Genomic DNA, 16,550 nt, shown 5'->3' with positions numbered 1-16,550 from the left:
GCTTTCTCTTGCAGCTGATTATTTTGGCCAATGGGGGACCCCAAGCCCTGGTGCAGATCATGCGCAGCTACACCTACGAGAAACTGCTCTGGACCACCAGCCGGGTGCTCAAGGTCTTGTCTGTGTGTCCCAGCAACAAGCCTGCCATCGTGGAGGCTGGTGAGTGAGCCCTGCGAAGGCCGGGGGGGGTGGGCCTGAGATGGAGGGGGCTGGTTCAGACTCAACAGCTGGAGCAAACTAGGCTGTGGCCCTTTCCAGGCACCACTGGATACTTGCTCTCTTCCAAGGCACGTGGGCTAACGTGAGGTGTGGAGCTGGGCCCTGTCTCAGCCTCTGGGCCAGCAGGAACCAGCAGCATCCTGCTCCTACTTCGGTATCGGTTATGGTTCGAGAAGTCCCTGAGCTGCTCTGTAATGGAAATAAGCTGGTGCCTCGTCCTTGAGGGGCTGATAACGAACCACGCTCCTATTCAGTGAGATGGGATGTGGATTTAATTGCCATTTGTTATGTCACTTTGCTTCCAGCTGTGCTGAGCTGTTACTCTTAATGAGGCCTTCATCAGAGACCCTGTCAGATGACGGTGTTAATTGTAACATCCCAACACTTCCCCTTATTAAGGTTCCCAGCTCTCCCATCCCCTTCCATTGCAGTGAAGTTAAAAAGCACCTCCAAGAGGTCTCCCTAAACAGCACCTGTCTCACACTGCTCACGTCCACGTCCCCTGTGTGACTTCCCATCCTGGCAGCGTCCCCAAGCACTCGCTGTGTGGTTGGTCCCTCTAGGCTTCCATACAATTCTCTAGAACTTTAGTGTTCTAACGCCACCCTGTTAGTCTCCTCTACTCCTGTCAGGATGCTACCCACACTTCTCACTCGCTCGAATGCCACGGAGTGACAGTCTGTCTTGCCACTTCCCTTTCCATGTTGGCTAGGTCTCTGCTCCCATGGCCTGTCACCTGTTTCCAGAGAGCTCATCTGGAGGAGGGGCATTTCCAGGAGGTCGTAGCGACTGGTTCCTCTGGGTGCACAGACACCTCTGACGGGAGGTGGGCCTGTTTGCACCTTTACTCGAGTTGCGGGGTGCTTTATGGAGTGGCCAAAGCAGTTGCGAAGCTACAGGAATGGGTTAATCTCTGATTAGTGCCCTTGTGTCAGGGCTGCCATCCCAGCTTTGCCATGAGTTGGGCACTCGTACTCTGGCTTCTTACACATGCTAGTGGAAACTTTTTGAGGACAAATGCGAGTTGTTTTTGCTTAGGTTTGTGCAGACATGTGCTTCTGGGGAAGAGCAAGGGGGCAGAATTGCTGCTAGCCCTGCTGGCCAGCGGTGATGCTGCCTTTGTCTCTCTACAGTACAAGGAGAGATGGTGGCCTCAGACTTAGTGTTGCAAAGGGCTGTCTGAAGAGCCCAAACCCATGTGTAGCCTCTCACATGCTTGGATGGTGCTGGGCAGCTTGGATGTTGAGGCTAATTACAGCTGGGCTGGGCTTTGTGTTTCTTCCCTCAGGTGGCATGCAAGCTCTGGGGAAACATCTGACCAGCTCCAGCCCAAGGCTCGTACAGAACTGCCTGTGGACCTTGAGGAACCTCTCTGATGTGGCCACCAAGCAGGTGAGTGCACAGGAATCCAGCCATTGTAGAAGCCTCAAATAAGCATTTCCAAGGCCTGTTCCTGAATAGACTGTAGAGCATTAATCACCTGTCTGGTGCTCTGTGGGGATACCTGATCTTAGCCTGTTCTGCACTGAGCCCAACATCCAAAGTCCAGAGGGGATGTTCTTACCCAGCTTTGACTCCAAGGAGCAGCTCCCTTCACAGTCCTGTTGCAATGGCTTAATTTCCATGGGGACAGCAGGAAGTAATGGAAATCCTAGAAATGTGGGGCTGGAAGGGACCTTGAGAGATCCAAGTCCAGCCTCCTGCAGTGGGGCAGGACCAAGTAAACCTAAACCTCCTCTGACAGGGATTTGTCCAACTTGCTCTTGAACACCTCCAGTGACAGGGATTCCACATTCTCCCATGGAACCGTGTCCCAGAGCTTCTCTGCTCTGAGAGTTCTTCCTACTATCTAACCTAAATCTCCGGTGGTGCCAAGTGAGCCCATTACTTGTACTACCTCCAGTGGCCATGGAGAACAATTGATCCCTGTCCTCTTTATACAGCCCTTAACATGTTCGAAGACTATCAAGTCTCCTTTGCTCAAGACTACACACGCCCAGATTTTTAACCTTTCCTCCCAGAAAACCTCCCAGGTTTTCTAAACCTTTGGTCACTTTTATGGTCTTCTCCTGGGCTCCCTCCAATTTGTCCGCAGCTTTCCTAAAGCGCGGCGCCCAGAACTGCATACAGGACTCCAGGTGGGCCCTCACCAGTGTCGAATAGAGTGAGACACTCACCTCCCGTGTCGTTCATATGCCCCAGAATGAGGTCAGCCTTTTTCGCAGCTGCATCACATTGTCTCAGATTCAGTGTGTGACCCCCTAGAGCCCCCAGATCCTTTTCAGCAGTAATTCTGCCTAGATGGCCATTCCTCAGTTTGTAGCTGTGCATTTGCTTTGTTTCCTTGCCAGCTGAAGTATTTTCCACTTGTCTTTATTGGAATTTCATCTTGTTGATGTCAGTCTAATTCTCTAATTTGTCCATTTGTTTTGAATTCTAATCCTGTCCCCCAAAGTGCTTGCAGCGACTCCTAGCTGGGTGTCCTCTGCAAATCCTACAATCACACTCTCCACTCCATTCTCCAAGTCATTTAATGAACCTAGTGAATGGTACCGGATCTAGGACTGAACCCCGCAACACCCCACTAGATACGTCTGCCGGTTTGACAGTGAACCATTGATAGCTACTCGCTGAGAACAGTCTTTCAGCCAGCTGAGCACCAAACTTTATAGTAATTTTATCTAGACCCCAGTTCCTTAGCTGGCTTATGGGACTCTTATGTGGGACTGTCAAAAACCTTGCTAAAATCAAGGTACATCCCATCTACTGCTTCTCCCGTCCACTGGGCCAGTTACCCTGTCAAATGCTGGCTTCCTAGTGCTCAGGGTCTCCCAAGGGCGCCTGGGGCCTCTTCACACCAGGATGGCAGTCTGTCCTCTCCCTGCCTGTGTCTGACTTACACTCCATCTCCAGGACCCAGTGGGGAGAAGGCGCCCCCTGTAAGTACATGCTTCTGTGTGCTGCCAGCCCATGCACCGCACCCACAGGGGTGGGGCCAGGAGTCTGGCGAAGGCATAAGCCATTCTGTGTCAGCACCCTTGGAAAGGCGTCTCCCGTGTTCCCCTGCTGCAGAACCGGTGCTGGGGCTTGCTTCTGACTTCCCAGGGCTGGTGCCAGATTGTTCTGACAGTCAGCGAGGAAGCCATTGTTCGTCAGGCTGATGGTATTTGTGGAAGGACCGTGGGAGCGTGGCTGGGGAGGGTGGGGTGGAGTCCGCACAAGGAAGGGAGCAGAAGAGTCAGACGCCCCTGAAGTTTCACCAAGCTGCTTGCTTTGACATCCAGGGTTCCTCTTCCCCCACCCCCTGCCTTTCCACTGCTTCCTGATGTGTTCCCCACATGGTGCTTGGCCTGACCCTCCACATGGATTAGGATCTGATGCAGCGTGGAAAGTATTTGGGATCATTTCTGGAAGGCATGTAACTCCGTCTCCAGTGAGATTAACAAATGAAACATTTGGTGTTCAGGCTCTGCTAAATAGCAAACAGGGGAATGCAGCTTTGTCTACTGACTTAACTCCTTTGCATCCTCTATCTAACCAGGACCCAAGACCCCACCCCCATCTCCCACTGTCCTTCTGGCTATTCTTAAATCCCTCAGTCCTGCCGCTAGTGACCCCCATGATCACCCACAGTGCGCGTGCTGGCTTGTCATACTGCTCTGAACAGCTGGGGATTGTATCACTTGCATGTTTCCGGCAGGGGAAACCTGGCGAAGATACTAAACTCCTAAGTAAAGCTGCACATGTCTGGAGCATCTGTCACTCATGCTGTCCAAACAGTGCAGAGAGCTAGCTATGGTTACAGGAGTCTAGAGGCCTGGGACTCTTGTTCTAAGAAAATATTGCAGCAAGCAAGACTCTTACTGCATTGAGACACCCTGCTTGAGTTGGAACAATAGTTGGCCTTTGGCATGAGGAAGGGTTGTTGAATTGTGCATGTTCTCGGGCCTGCTGGAGTCCGCCAAGCCATCGACCCAAACAGCACAGTTTTGGGGGCCCCAGAGGGAGCCTGGTTCCCAGGGGAAGGAGCGCATCTGGGTGGTACCTTGTAATCTTCACTCTTTGAGGAGTTAAATGGGCAGATCTCAAGTGTGACCAGATGATAAACTCCCCAGCTTCCTACTGCATGCTCCAACCAGGGTTTGAGGGAGAGCAGAGAGTGGGGGGGGATAGAGTTGGCAGCTCAATAATTCTCCTTTGTGAGGGCCCTCCTGGAAACATTTCCACCTGCCAAGGTGTTGCTGTCTGCTTGATGTTCCAGCTGATCTCTTCCTCAGTCCCAGGGGTGCTCTGCCCTCTACAAATCTAGTCTCCCTGGCATGAGGTGGGGTGAACGGGCTTGGTTGGTGCAAATGGTGTTCAGAGGAACACTAGTCTTTCACCATCTGCCCTTCATCTGTACAATGCTCTGCATTGTCTTTACTAAGCAGTTACGTGACCTTCAAGGCTGTGTCCCGATGGGTGCGCAATTGGGGTTCTGAATCCCTGATGCCTAATTATCATGTTCCTCTAGCTCGCTTGGGGGTGGGGCCTGGAGCTCGCAGGACCTTCTGCAGTGACACACGTGTGGTCCTCTCCAATGAATCTGTCCAGTGCTTCCTGTGCCTAGGCAGCAGTGTCGACCCCTCCCGTCAGCATGCTCTGACACAACACTTGCTAACTTCACCTTACCGCTCTTTAAAGTTACAACTCCTCTCCCACTCCAGCCTGGCACAGTCTGCCAAGGTTCCCTAATGCCAGAGCTGCCATCTACCTGAAACCGGCTCGCCAGGCTAGCTAAGCGTTCTCGTGGCACACAGAGATTGATGTCTCCAAAGCACTGGGCTGGTGACTCTCAGGCCTACTGGCCTGCATGGGTCAGGGCCATTCCTAGCTGGCACTGCTGCGAGTTGGCATGAGCGCTCCTGTGCGGCTATAGTGTAGTGTGTGGTGAATCCGGTGACGCAGGGCGTCCCGTGACACCACCACCCTCCGAGCAGAGCTCCCTGTGGTCTGAAGCGGCCCCTTAGGCAGAGAGTTATGTTTTTGGAGGTGGGGGCAGAGGACTCCCTGCATGGAGGAGCCTGCTGTGATGTGGGATGGCTCAGCTGTGTGAACAGACAAGCAGCTCTGCTTCCACCTTATCAAGCAGTGGGGCAGGAGGGAGCAGAGCTCTGGGAAAGGGCCTGGGGCTATTTACGATGCAGCTTGTGGCTGCTGTAGAGCTGAGCCCAACGAGGAGGGGACAGGCTGGGCCTAGTCCATTGTCTTGTCCATGCTGCAGTTGATGGCCTGTGTGAAGAGGACAGGTGTGACGTCTTGCTTCTACTGTCACCTACTCACTGTTCTGTAGGAGGGTCTGGATGGCGTCCTCAAGATCCTGGTCAACCAGCTGAGCTCAGACGACGTGAACGTGCTGACCTGCGCCACCGGCACCCTCTCCAACCTGACCTGCAACAACAGCAAAAACAAGACCCTGGTCACGCAGTCCAATGGGGTGGAAGCCCTGATCCACACCATTCTGAGAGCAGGCGACAAGGAGGACATCACTGAGCCGGCTGTCTGCGCCCTGCGGCACCTCACCAGCCGGCACCCAGAGGCAGAGATGGCCCAGAACTCGGTGCGGCTCAACTACGGCATCCCAGCGATCGTCAAGCTCCTCAACCAGCCCAACCAGTGGCCGCTGGTCAAGGTAAAACTGCAAGAGGGGCTCTGGAGCGTCCGTTGGGGGAGGGCGACGCTGGGGCTCAGTTGAGCTCTGCCTGATGCCCAGCGAGCCATGCTAACCTCCCCCCAAGCTCCCTGTGGAGGAGAGGGAACTGGTTTGAGACGTAGCGGCTGGCGCTAGTGAGCAGGGAGCTGGGGCGGCTGGTTCTGAACCCCCTGCTGAGTGCGTACAGAGCCGGTGCAATATTGGCTTTGCAGCTGGGCTCGTGCTGGGGACACGGGAGGTTAAACGCAAAGTTCTGCTCCTGGCATGTCCAGTCCCTTTCTTGAATGGAGGAGTCCTGAGCACCTACAGCTGCTGCCTCAGCCAGTGCCCGGTCTGATGGCCTCATCCTCCTCTCTTCCAGGCCACTATTGGTCTGATCCGCAACCTGGCCCTGTGCCCGGCTAACCACGCCCCACTGCAGGAGGCTGCCGTGATCCCTCGCCTGGTCCAGCTGCTGGTGAAGGCTCACCAAGATGCCCAGCGCCATGTGGCAGCTGGCACGCAGCAGCCGTACACAGTAAGTACAGATGCGGGAGGGGCCAATGGCCAAGCTGGGGAGCGCCTGCCCGGTGGGGCCTTTCCCTGTGTCCCAGGGATCCTGGCGCACAGGGCGTTGCTCGGTTGGCTTATTCTGGAACGAGAAGCCTCCACTCGGCCCCTGGACACCCACTGGGTATTGCCCTGGCAGCTCCATGTGCTGGGCCTGTGGGTAAGGCTGCTGTAACTGGGCCGTAGTCCTGGACATGCAGCGCTCCAGCAGCTGCTCCTGCCCCCTTGTGACTGCGCCTGGCAGCAGCAGCAGCCGTGTACGCGCCAGAATGGAAGGTGATGCAGTCAGCTCGCAGGAAGACATGGCCAGGCGCTTCGCGCAGTCCCATCCCCTCCATCCCATACAAGCACTGGTCTCTAAGTGGATGCCACTTGGTGTTCAGAGCACCCCCTGCTGGGTGATCCCTGGAGGACGTAACTACTCTTGTCAGCTGTGATGAACCATTGCAGCCAGGCAGGTGGGAGGGCGAGGAACTGTGCTCTGTCCTCCCTCCGCCCATGTACCACACCCGTTGTACGGTGCTGTGCGTTCACACCTGTCGTCCTTTGGTGCTGATCACTGCTCCCTTTGCAGGATGGAGTGAAGATGGAGGAGATAGTGGAGGGGTGCACAGGAGCCCTGCATATTCTGGCCCGGGACCCAATGAACCGCATGGAGATCTTCCGACTCAACACGATTCCTCTCTTCGTGCAGGTTGGGCTTCGGGTTGCAGCACAAGGCGAAGGGGAGGTGGGGTGGTTTCGGGAGGCCCAGGGTGGCTTGTGGCGGTCCAGGTGGCTCTGAGCCCCAGTGCATCCGATTGGCACGTGCAGTAGCTCCCTCGGGGGGTGGGTGAAGGCAGCCGGAGAAGCTGGTCTTGAGCAGCCCTGGCTTGGCTTTGCTTGCGGTGCCAGGAGTGGCTCACGCTGCTTTTCCTCCCCCGACAGCTGCTCTATTCCCCCGTGGAGAACATCCAGCGGGTGGCAGCTGGAGTGCTGTGTGAGCTGGCCCAGGACAAGGAAGCTGCTGACACGATTGATGCCGAGGGGGCCTCTGCTCCGCTGATGGAGCTGCTGCATTCCAGGAACGAAGGCACAGGTGAGCCGAGCCAGCTGGAGCCAGGCGCTTGGAGCTGGGACTCCCAGTGGGGCTCGCGCCAAGCTGCTCAGTCGGCGCGTTGGGCAGGCCCTGGTTCTGTTCCGTTCTCATCAGCTTCTCCTGTTCTGCTGCCTCGGGGCTGCCGCCATCTGGAGCGTGGGGGCTGTAGCATGCCCCCACCAGGACGCCCTAGCCAGCTGACAGGGTTCGACTGTCTCCTACGCTCGGCACCCGCTCTGTGGCCCCCTCTGCCATGCACAGGGCTGCAACACCAGAACGCACTTAAAGGAAGTGCTATCGTTCCCTCGACATTCCTTCTCACACTAGGCTCCAGCCCCGGGGCTTGGGGGGTGGGAAGCACTTAGCAGGAGGGTGACGGTGCACAGGCCCTGCTCCATGAAACGGCGCTGTGGCCCCTGGGGCTTGGAGGCTCTCGGGACGGTGCCGGCAGAGCTGCTGTGGCAGTCCTGTGGCAACAGGAAACGTAATTAAATGCAGAGCCGCCCACTGAAGTGGAAATCATTCAGCCATCTGCTCAGAGAGGAGCGTGGCTCCCTCTGCCATCTGCTGGCATTTAGAGGTTTCCTCTTCCAACGTTCCCCCCTCTCTGTCCAGCCACCTACGCCGCAGCCGTGCTGTTCCGCATCTCTGAGGACAAAAACCCCGACTACAGGAAACGCGTCTCCGTTGAGCTCACCAACTCCCTCTTCAAACATGACCCTGCTGCCTGGGAAGCAGTAAGTGCCTGTCTGTATCGGGGTGGGGTCGGGCACGGCTTTTCCTTCTAGAACTGTTCAGGGCCAGCTCGTGGTCCTTGGTAGCGATGCAGGAGCTCTCCCCTCCCCCCAAGCTGAGCGCTCTATTTGGGCGCTAACGTCTTCCATGAGATTGTTCTCCCAGTGCCCTGCCCACGAATGGGGCTTGTACCCAGGGTGTCTGGGAGGCCGCTCAGCTCCACGTGTCCCTCCGTGGCTCAGAGGGCCCAGGGGATTCTAGTGGAACTTGGGCCAGGAAGAACGTGAGCCACATCTTCCACTTAGCCCTGAGCATGTGACCGTCTGCAATGGGGAGGGTGGGGGCAGGGGCAGGGCACGGGGGTGCCTGTTCCTAGGTGGGAGGGGTTAGTAAACGGAGGGCTTAATGCTTGTACTGGGGGACTCAGGGCTGGAACATCTAAGCTCCATTTAGAAACTGGTCCAACATGATCTGTCCACAACCCTTGAGTCTCCCTGCACTGGGGCTGGTGGGCTGGTGGGAGCTGGGTTTCCTGTTGCTGCAGGCATCTTGCATTGGCACAGAATCCTGGCCACAAGTGGCCTCCTGGGGCTGCAATCAGCCCGTGAGCTGGGCAGATGGGGGTGCTCATGCAGCATCCCCAGGTAGCACGAGCCCCCCGCTCCTCCCCAGGAGCTGTGATTCCTCCAATAAAACAGCTCGGCATTGGTACCACCCCAGAGGCTCCAGGAGCCTTCGTTCCAGCGTCCCAGCTCCCAGGAGGGAGCTGGCCAGAGACTGCAGGGAAGCTGCTGCCATGGCTGTCCCAGCACCATAAGGTCCTGTTACCCTCTTCTCAAAAGCCGTTGCTGCCGGGAAAAGCTAATTCTCCCCACGTGCGTGTTCCAAGCACCATGCGAAGGTTGGCCCCAAACAGCCCTTGTGTCTCTGCGCCCTCGTGTTACCTGTGTGTGTCTCCTCCCTAGGCGCAGAGCATGATCCCGATCAATGAGCCGTACCCGGAGGGTAAGTGCTGGGCACGTGCTTACTGCAGAAACCGCCAAGCTCGGCAGGGCCGGCTTGTGCTGCCAATGCCTGCCGGGGCACCAAACGGTGCATCTGAGCTGGGGGCCCTGCTGGGCCACTTGGCCGGAAGCGCCCGTCAGGTGGCTGTAGCCTTCTGCCTCCGCTCCCCAGCATGGCATGGCTTGGGCCCCGTGTACGTCTCGCTGGCCGGGTTTTAGTGTCCGGGCACAGGAGAACTAAACACTGGGCTACGAACAAACGCCAGGCTCCAGGTGACTGGCAGCATGGCATTGCCATGCTCTGTACATGGAGACTAATTTCTCTGCTCCCTCCTGGGAGCCCCAGCCTCACTCGAGTTTCCTGAGCCGTCCTGCTTCCAGTTGAAGCCCTGTCAGCGTCCGCTCCCCTCTGGAACGTCCCGTTGCAGGAGAGCGCGCTGCTGCCTGTAGGCGAAGTGTGTGGCCAGGAGCTTTGGTGTCGCCCCGGCCAAGGCCAGCTGGGGCTTTTATTCCTCCTGCGTCAGGACACGAGCCAGCCTCCAAGGGGGGCAGGAAGAAACTTTCCCTTATTCCGTATCTGGCCGTGTTGGGGTCTCCTGCAGTATTTGGTGCTGTTGCCTGTCAGGCCTTGGGCTTGATGGACCCCAGCTCTGATGCAGCCTCAGTGGCCGGGAGGGCAGTTGTAATGCTTGGATGGGAGCTGGGGTGTCCCCACCTGAGCACAGAGCTGGTGCTAATTCTCCGCTCAGTGGCTGGCATGCGGGCTAACGGCTGCCCTCTCCCCCTGGTGGCTAGATATGGATGCTGGGTATCGTATGTATCCGGGTGATGACCCCTTGGACATAAACATGGATATGGACGGAGACTACCCCATGGACACCTACAGTGATGGCGTCCGAGGTCACTACCCTGAACACATGCTCGCTTAACCCGCTCCTCAGGCACTGCACAAGGTAAGACCACCACTGCCTTGCCTGGCAGGGAGCCCAGCTGGGACTGGGAGGAGGGACTGTCTTGACCTGGGCAGCAGTGTGGGGATTGTCCTGCTCGTATCTGAGGACAGAGGAGGATGGCCGTGCCGAGCTGTGGCTGGATAGCTTGGCTTCTGGTGCACAGCTTTGGGACTGCTGGGCCTTCCATGAGCACATCTACTCTGCCAGCGTGTCCTTCCCCACCTCTGGGCTCCTGGCATCAGTTTGAGGGCTCCAGGCAACTTTCCACCTCTAGGCAAGAGCCCAAGAACTAGGGCCAGGCAGGGGGTTTGATGGGTCAGTGGACCCCAAGCAATGAAGAAAGCGCAGAGCAGAGCCTGGGGTGAGACTCCCAGGGATGGGACATTCCCCGGACCCGTGAGAGCTACGGGATCCAACAAGAGGGCAGTAGATGAGCTTGGCCGAGCTGCAGTCCACACACCAGTGGCTGCTGGGATGAAGGGACCACGTGCGGGTGAGGGAGGGGAAGGGTTGAAGTGCTGAGGGTCTGAGGTGCATGACCACTGCCATCCCGCTGACCAGCATTTCCACTGCTCCTGGCTGCTTGGGGGCTCTGGGGAAATGACCCCCTTCTGCCCCCTGGTACTAGCTCCAGGCAATCTCCCGGTACTGAGACCTGTGCACCCCCCACAGGAGGTCTCCATGCCCTCCCAGCCCCTTCCCCATGAGACGGCTGTGGGTAGCTGGGTTAGTTTCCTCTCGTTCATTGTTACAAGGGAACAGTGGTGTGGGAACCATTGTACAGCTGCCTGCAAATATGGCCAACCCATGGCATAGCTGCCTGCCCTACCATGAGACAGGGCGGAGTAGGTCAGTGGGCTAAGCCAGACTTCCCCAGGCAGCCCAGGACTGCCCCTTCAGCATGCCTTCCTCCTTGGCCAGCCTAGCCCCAGAGAACGATCCCACACTCTGATAGACCTGCTGTTCCTCCTGTTACACCCCTATCAGCTGTCTGACGCTGTCCTTCCTCCTACAGGTGTGTTGTCCGGGCAGAAGAGGGTGGCTCCAGAGATGAGCGCTTGCAAGAGGGACTTGGGAGACAGAAGTGCCTGAGACCAACTTTTCCATTCCCACCAGAGGCTTTATTTTTAGATTTTGTTTTGTTTTTATTTCTTTTTTGCTGTGGGTCTGTGAAAAAGGCCCTTTCCTCCTGAGATTGCTTCAAACACCCTCCAGCCAAGCCAAGATACTGTTTCTGAAGCTTTAAAACACGCGACTCCCGCGTCATTATCCAACTCCATTGGCATGACAGTAATCGTCTTTTCTATAAATATATATTTCTTTTATTTTTTAATATGGTGCAAATGGCTTTTGCTGTCTGATTTTAAGTTCATGCTTTTTAACTTCCCACTTCCTGTTCTGTGTTTAGTGTTTAACAAAAATAATCTAACATTTTAAAATGAGCCTTTTGCTTTCTACAAACTTTAAAAATAGCAAATCCAGTGAGTTTGCAGAAAACAAAGGGTGCTGTGTTTTCCTGGGATCTTTGTTCTAGCCCAAGGGATGTCAACAGCTTTATTCCTTCCAATCAGACGTGGGTGAACAGAATTTCAGTGCAACTGTCCTTACTATAGAGGAGTGACTCTAACCACTAGGAACTGTCCTTGTATCAATCTACTATTGAACAATTTAATCTGTCTCCTTTCTGGTGAGTGGTGTTTCCTTCCCCTCTTCCCTTCTCTTCATGCATTTTTAAAGCGACTCTAGATCTGATGGCTTACTGCTTCTGTTGGAAAGGGATCGATGTTCTTGGAATGTGGTTCAGGAACTGAGGATTTTATTATTTCTGTAAGTTTTTTGTATAGACCAAAGCAAAGAATAAAACACCCTAACCCCATGTTGCAGTGAGCTGGTTCTTCTACTTGCGTCAGCTCCTGGGCTGTTGGCATTTGTTTGGAAATGGGTGTAATGGGGGCCACCTGGAACTGGGGTACCACTGAGCGCCCTGATCCACCAGTCTGGGCTCCCTTCTACACTACTGATATTGACAAGCTGACAAGCTCTCCAGGTTTCAGCCTGCATTTTCACTAGCATACATACAGGTAGGAACTCGCCCAGCTGCAGTAGGTGCAGGCAGGCTCTTTAACCAACCCCTGCATGGGAAGGCTTCAGCTAGGGCACCTCCCAGTTCCTAAGGCACACACCCCCTCTAGAGTATAAATGCAAAATTATGCCATCTTGTGCTGCTCAGGGAACTACAGCGTAAGCTTATAAAATTCACCCCCTCCTTCAATGTGGAGAGGAATATGCAACAGCTTTCTTCCCCTGAGTTATGAGTCCCACACACTGGTTTTAGATAAAAGCAAAATAAAGTTTAACTACAAAAGATCATTTTTTTTAAGTGATTATAAGCGATAGCAAACAAATCAAAGCAGGTTACCTAGCAAATAAAAAACACAAACTAAGCTTAATATACTAAGTAGATTGCATATGAATAGCAGATCCTCACTGTAAGTGATGATACAAGCAGGCTGCAGATTCTTAAGGGGCAAGCTGCACTTGCTTACAGCTTGGAATCCCTAGGTGTTCCCTTTAGCCTGGGTCCAGCATTTCCCCCAGTTCAGTCTTTGTTCCTCAGGTGTTTCCAGGATTCTTCCTGGGTGCAGAGTCAGTGAGAACAATGATGATGTCACACCCCTGCCTTATGTAGCTTTTGCATATGGCAGGAACCCTTTGTTTCAAAGTGTGGTTCCCATGCCAGTCAGTGGAAAAATACATCCCAAGATGGAGTCCGGCACCGGTGTCTCCTCTCCACTGCCTCTCGCGGCTCATGTGATGAATCCTGGGGAATAAACACGCTTGTTGCCAGCGCCAGCTCCCTGGTTTGATAGGACTGAGGCAGGATGGAACTGCAATAGCCTGGGTTAAAAGAGCTGGTTCACTGCAGTCTAACCTAGCTGCCGTGTTCTGTGGGACAGGCAGCGAGAGGAAATGTTCCCACCAAGACGCCAGCTGGCAGCTGCTGCCTGGGACTGCCTGGTGAAGGTGTGCCCGGGTGCCGGAGGACGGAAACGAGCTATTCGCAGTTACCACAAACAGAGCGGCTGCTTGCAGGCGCTGTGCTGACGTCTTTAGCTGGTTCGCAGCGCGGGGAGTTGGCTCTCAGTGGGGATGGGATTAAGGGCTTTAGAGCAAAGTGCCCAGATGTAGGAGATGGCATCCCTACCCAATCCCCCTTCGGGAGTGATTCTAGGGGCCGTGGTCAGCTTGAAGTCTACAATTTCCAGCAAGTCCCGGAGTCCCCCTGCTAACCACTCATTGCTGAGCTGGGGCTTCGTCTCCATGAATGACTCCTGCAGTTCCCCATCTCTTTTGGTGCCAGGGAAGAGTGGGAGAACTTCGGGCAGCACAGCAGAGGAGGGCTGGTGCTGCTGAGTGGCCCCGGGGAGCTCTGCCTTTCCTTTTCAATGGGAAAAGGGGAGACGGAGGTCGGAGCCTGGAAGAGGCCGTAGGAGCCAGATGAACTCGGCAGGCAAGGTGCACTTTTCATGCAGGGCACTTCCCACCACCCCACCCTTGTGGTGGGGCCCCCATGGCCCCTGCCTTGCCCCTGCTGCCTGAACTGTTGTAGGCAAGGGGGGTGATGCCAGGGTCTCTCCCCTCCTCACTGCGGTGTTGTCTTGCAGGGTTTGCGTAAGCCAAGCCAGGGCAGATCTGCCCTCAGTGCTGCGGTGTGTTCCGGCTGGGTCGGGGTGGGGAAAGGGAAGAGGGCACTGTCATGTGGGGGCGTTCGTGGTGCAGGGGGACACAATAGCAAGGCCCCTGCTTCCTTGTGCTGGCCATGGTCTCTCGGCCGTGCCCTCTGTGTTTGGTAAACTTGAGTGGTGTGTAACATGGGTACTCTAAATACGTGGGTTTATTCTCCTATGGCCTGAGCCCCACTGCCTGCCTCCTGGGGTAGGTCCTACCTGGGCCTTAACAAGGGAGGGTCAATGAGCAACATGCTCTCCCGGCTTCACCCCAGCTCTTCCCATTCGCTAAGACCTGCTGTCTTGCCAGGCCCCGACCTCCATGCTCACCTGATCTTGCCATGGAGGGTAGGGAGGCCGGCAGCTCGGCACTGTCTCGGATGCTAGTTGGTGATGGATGGAAGAAAGGTGTGAAGTACAATCTCTGGCCCCAGGTTGTGCATGGCACCTGTGTCTGCTCGGCGCTGTCCTGTGAGATGCAGGCAAGGATTCCATGCCCCAGGTCTGGGGAGAATAGGCAGCTGAGGAGGGGCCCATTCTTTCATGGCTCCCCCTTATCCTTCCCTCCAACCCTCCCCCAATGCTGGTCCTAGCCCTGTCTGTGCTGTAGCAAAGCCCATTTCACACAGCCCCCAGTGAGACGCTAATCAGCGGGGTCTACCTGCCGCCAGTGCTCAGCCCCATGGCTGCAAGCTGTGATCAAAGGCAGCGGGGAAGGAAGTAGCAGCTGTTCCAGTCTCTCTCCTGACATCAAACCCTTGCTCCAGCTCAGCGCTTTCTGCTGACTGGACTCAGTATTTTGCCTTGGCCAGGAATGAAGGGGGCGGGAGAGAACGAGACAAGACTGCACAAGGGGGGGAGCTCGCGTGTAGCCGAGGGGCTGCTGGACTGGGTTCCCCACGCATCTCGGGGAGTGTATGTGGCCTGGGGGTAAGCAGAAGCCTGGCACGCAGGATGCTTGGGTCCCATGACCACTGCCTGACACCAGACCTGTCTCTTAAGCTGTTGGCTGCCCCTCCCCAGCTGGGTGTGGGCCTGAGGCCATCCCAGCACTCAGCAGGGCCCAGATGTCCCTGCTTGTGCCTTAGTTGTGCCCCTCCTGGCTCTCAGCACCCAGGGGCCTTGTCTGCTGCTGTTAATCACAAAGGGAAGCTGCTTCAAGGAGACTCCGTAATGCCCCTTGGTTCTAACTGGCAGGACGGGCAGGGGCTGCCCCACCCTGGCCACTCTATCCCCCCTGCTGCTCTGGGAATCGATACTTTGGGGCAGTGGTTACTAGGAGGCTCCCCGTGAGGCATAGAGTTGAGACCCCAAAGTGGGGGTGGAAGGGGGAAGGAACCAGCATCCTACAAATCCCATATCCTGTGGCCTGGCCTGGTGCTGAGCATGGCAGCTCTGCCTGGCCCAGATGCTGGCTGGGTGTGGGAGCAGGCCCACCACTGCTTCCCCTGCTCTGACCGCCCTATCGGCGGCCATGGGGCTGGGTGGAATGAGCATCTGCCTGCTCAGACTGAGTGGGGCCAGGCAGGTAGCCCGGCCTGGCAGCCGGGGCTGAGTGTGGCTCTGTTGGATGCGGGGCAGGGTGGAGGGATTGAAATCCTGCTGCTGAGCACAGCCCTGCAGGCCCTGGAGGAGACCCCAGCCTGGCTGTGCCACAGGGACGAGGCCTCGTTTCCTGTCTCATTACTTCCCAGGACCAGGAAAGTGCCAGACACCAGTAGGCTGCTTGGAGCATGAGTGGGAACGGGGGGGGGAGCTAGGAGATCCCTGAGCCAAGAGCTTCCAGGGGGCGGCTGGCCAGGCCCTGGGCGTGTGCACCCCCTGCTCTCCTCTCCCACCTGCAAGGAGACCCCAAAACTCCCAGCCCTGCTCTCACCACTGACCCTGGGTTTGTTACAGTTGCAGACAGTCAATGCTGCGCAGCCCCTGTCTCCACTGGGCCGGCTTAGGAAGCTGAGAGGCCAGGAGCCGGGCACATTGGAGGTTCCACCCACTGGGGGTTGCTGTAGGCAGGAGCAAGGCCCAGCTGGCACTTTCCCCCCAGGGTGAGAGGGGAGGGGAAGTAGCGGGACAGGAGGGACCTGGCTGGGCTGAGGACTAAGGGAGAGGCAGGTTCTCTTGCTGGGGCTCCTCCTCTTGGCCGGTGCCAACATGCTCACCCTCTCTTGGCAGATCATGCTGGGGCACGTTGATGCCTGGCGTGGGGCTGGCACAACCCTGCCCTCCTCCGAGGCTGCGAGTACAGCGGGGAGATGCCATTGGCCAGACGTGCTATGCCGGGCAGTGCTAGCCAGGAGCTGCTGGAATTTGCACTGAATTTTCACAAGGCAGAGGCTTGGGGAGGGAGTTGCCAGGGCTGTTCCTGCACTGGCCACAGGGGCTCACTATAGAGCCTTGGCCAGGAGCCTGGGGTGCCTGCTCCCCCCCTACCTGCCCCCTGGAAACTCTAGTGGATATATCAGCTCTGCTTCCCTCCTTGGCTTTGACCATCTCTGGCCTTTTACTGCCACCTCGTGGAGGTTTATGCAGCCCAGGCTCCGCCGTGCAAATGCGTTGCATGCAGCTGGCACGAACCAGCCTGGGGTGGATTCT

The 16,550-nt window shown here is 56.4% G+C and overlaps 1 protein-coding gene across 4 annotated transcripts in view; it reads left to right on the top strand.

The window, feature by feature from the left end:
* JUP (junction plakoglobin) overlaps window positions 1-12,106 on the top strand; it is a 51,023-nt gene extending 38,917 nt beyond the window's left edge. For all 4 annotated transcript variants that reach the window (XM_073326260.1, XM_073326261.1, XM_073326262.2 and 1 more), the window contains exons 6-15: window positions 15-159; window positions 1,508-1,611; window positions 5,552-5,890; window positions 6,273-6,428; window positions 7,035-7,154; window positions 7,388-7,538; window positions 8,154-8,275; window positions 9,239-9,278; window positions 10,073-10,230; window positions 11,246-12,106. In XM_073326260.1, coding sequence (XP_073182361.1) covers window positions 15-159; window positions 1,508-1,611; window positions 5,552-5,890; window positions 6,273-6,428; window positions 7,035-7,154; window positions 7,388-7,538; window positions 8,154-8,275; window positions 9,239-9,278; window positions 10,073-10,206 — 1,311 coding nt within the window. In that variant the 3' untranslated portion in view covers window positions 10,207-10,230; window positions 11,246-12,106. The remainder of the gene's footprint in view (window positions 1-14; window positions 160-1,507; window positions 1,612-5,551; window positions 5,891-6,272; window positions 6,429-7,034; window positions 7,155-7,387; window positions 7,539-8,153; window positions 8,276-9,238; window positions 9,279-10,072; window positions 10,231-11,245) is intronic.
* Window positions 12,107-16,550: the final 4,444 nt, after the last annotated feature.

Source organism: Lepidochelys kempii, chromosome 27 (genome assembly GCF_965140285.1).
Source record: "Lepidochelys kempii isolate rLepKem1 chromosome 27, rLepKem1.hap1, whole genome shotgun sequence".
Taxonomy (NCBI): Eukaryota; Metazoa; Chordata; order Testudines; family Cheloniidae; genus Lepidochelys; species Lepidochelys kempii.
The sequence above is the reverse complement of the archived record's forward strand: the minus strand, read 5'-3'. Positions and strand labels throughout refer to the sequence as shown.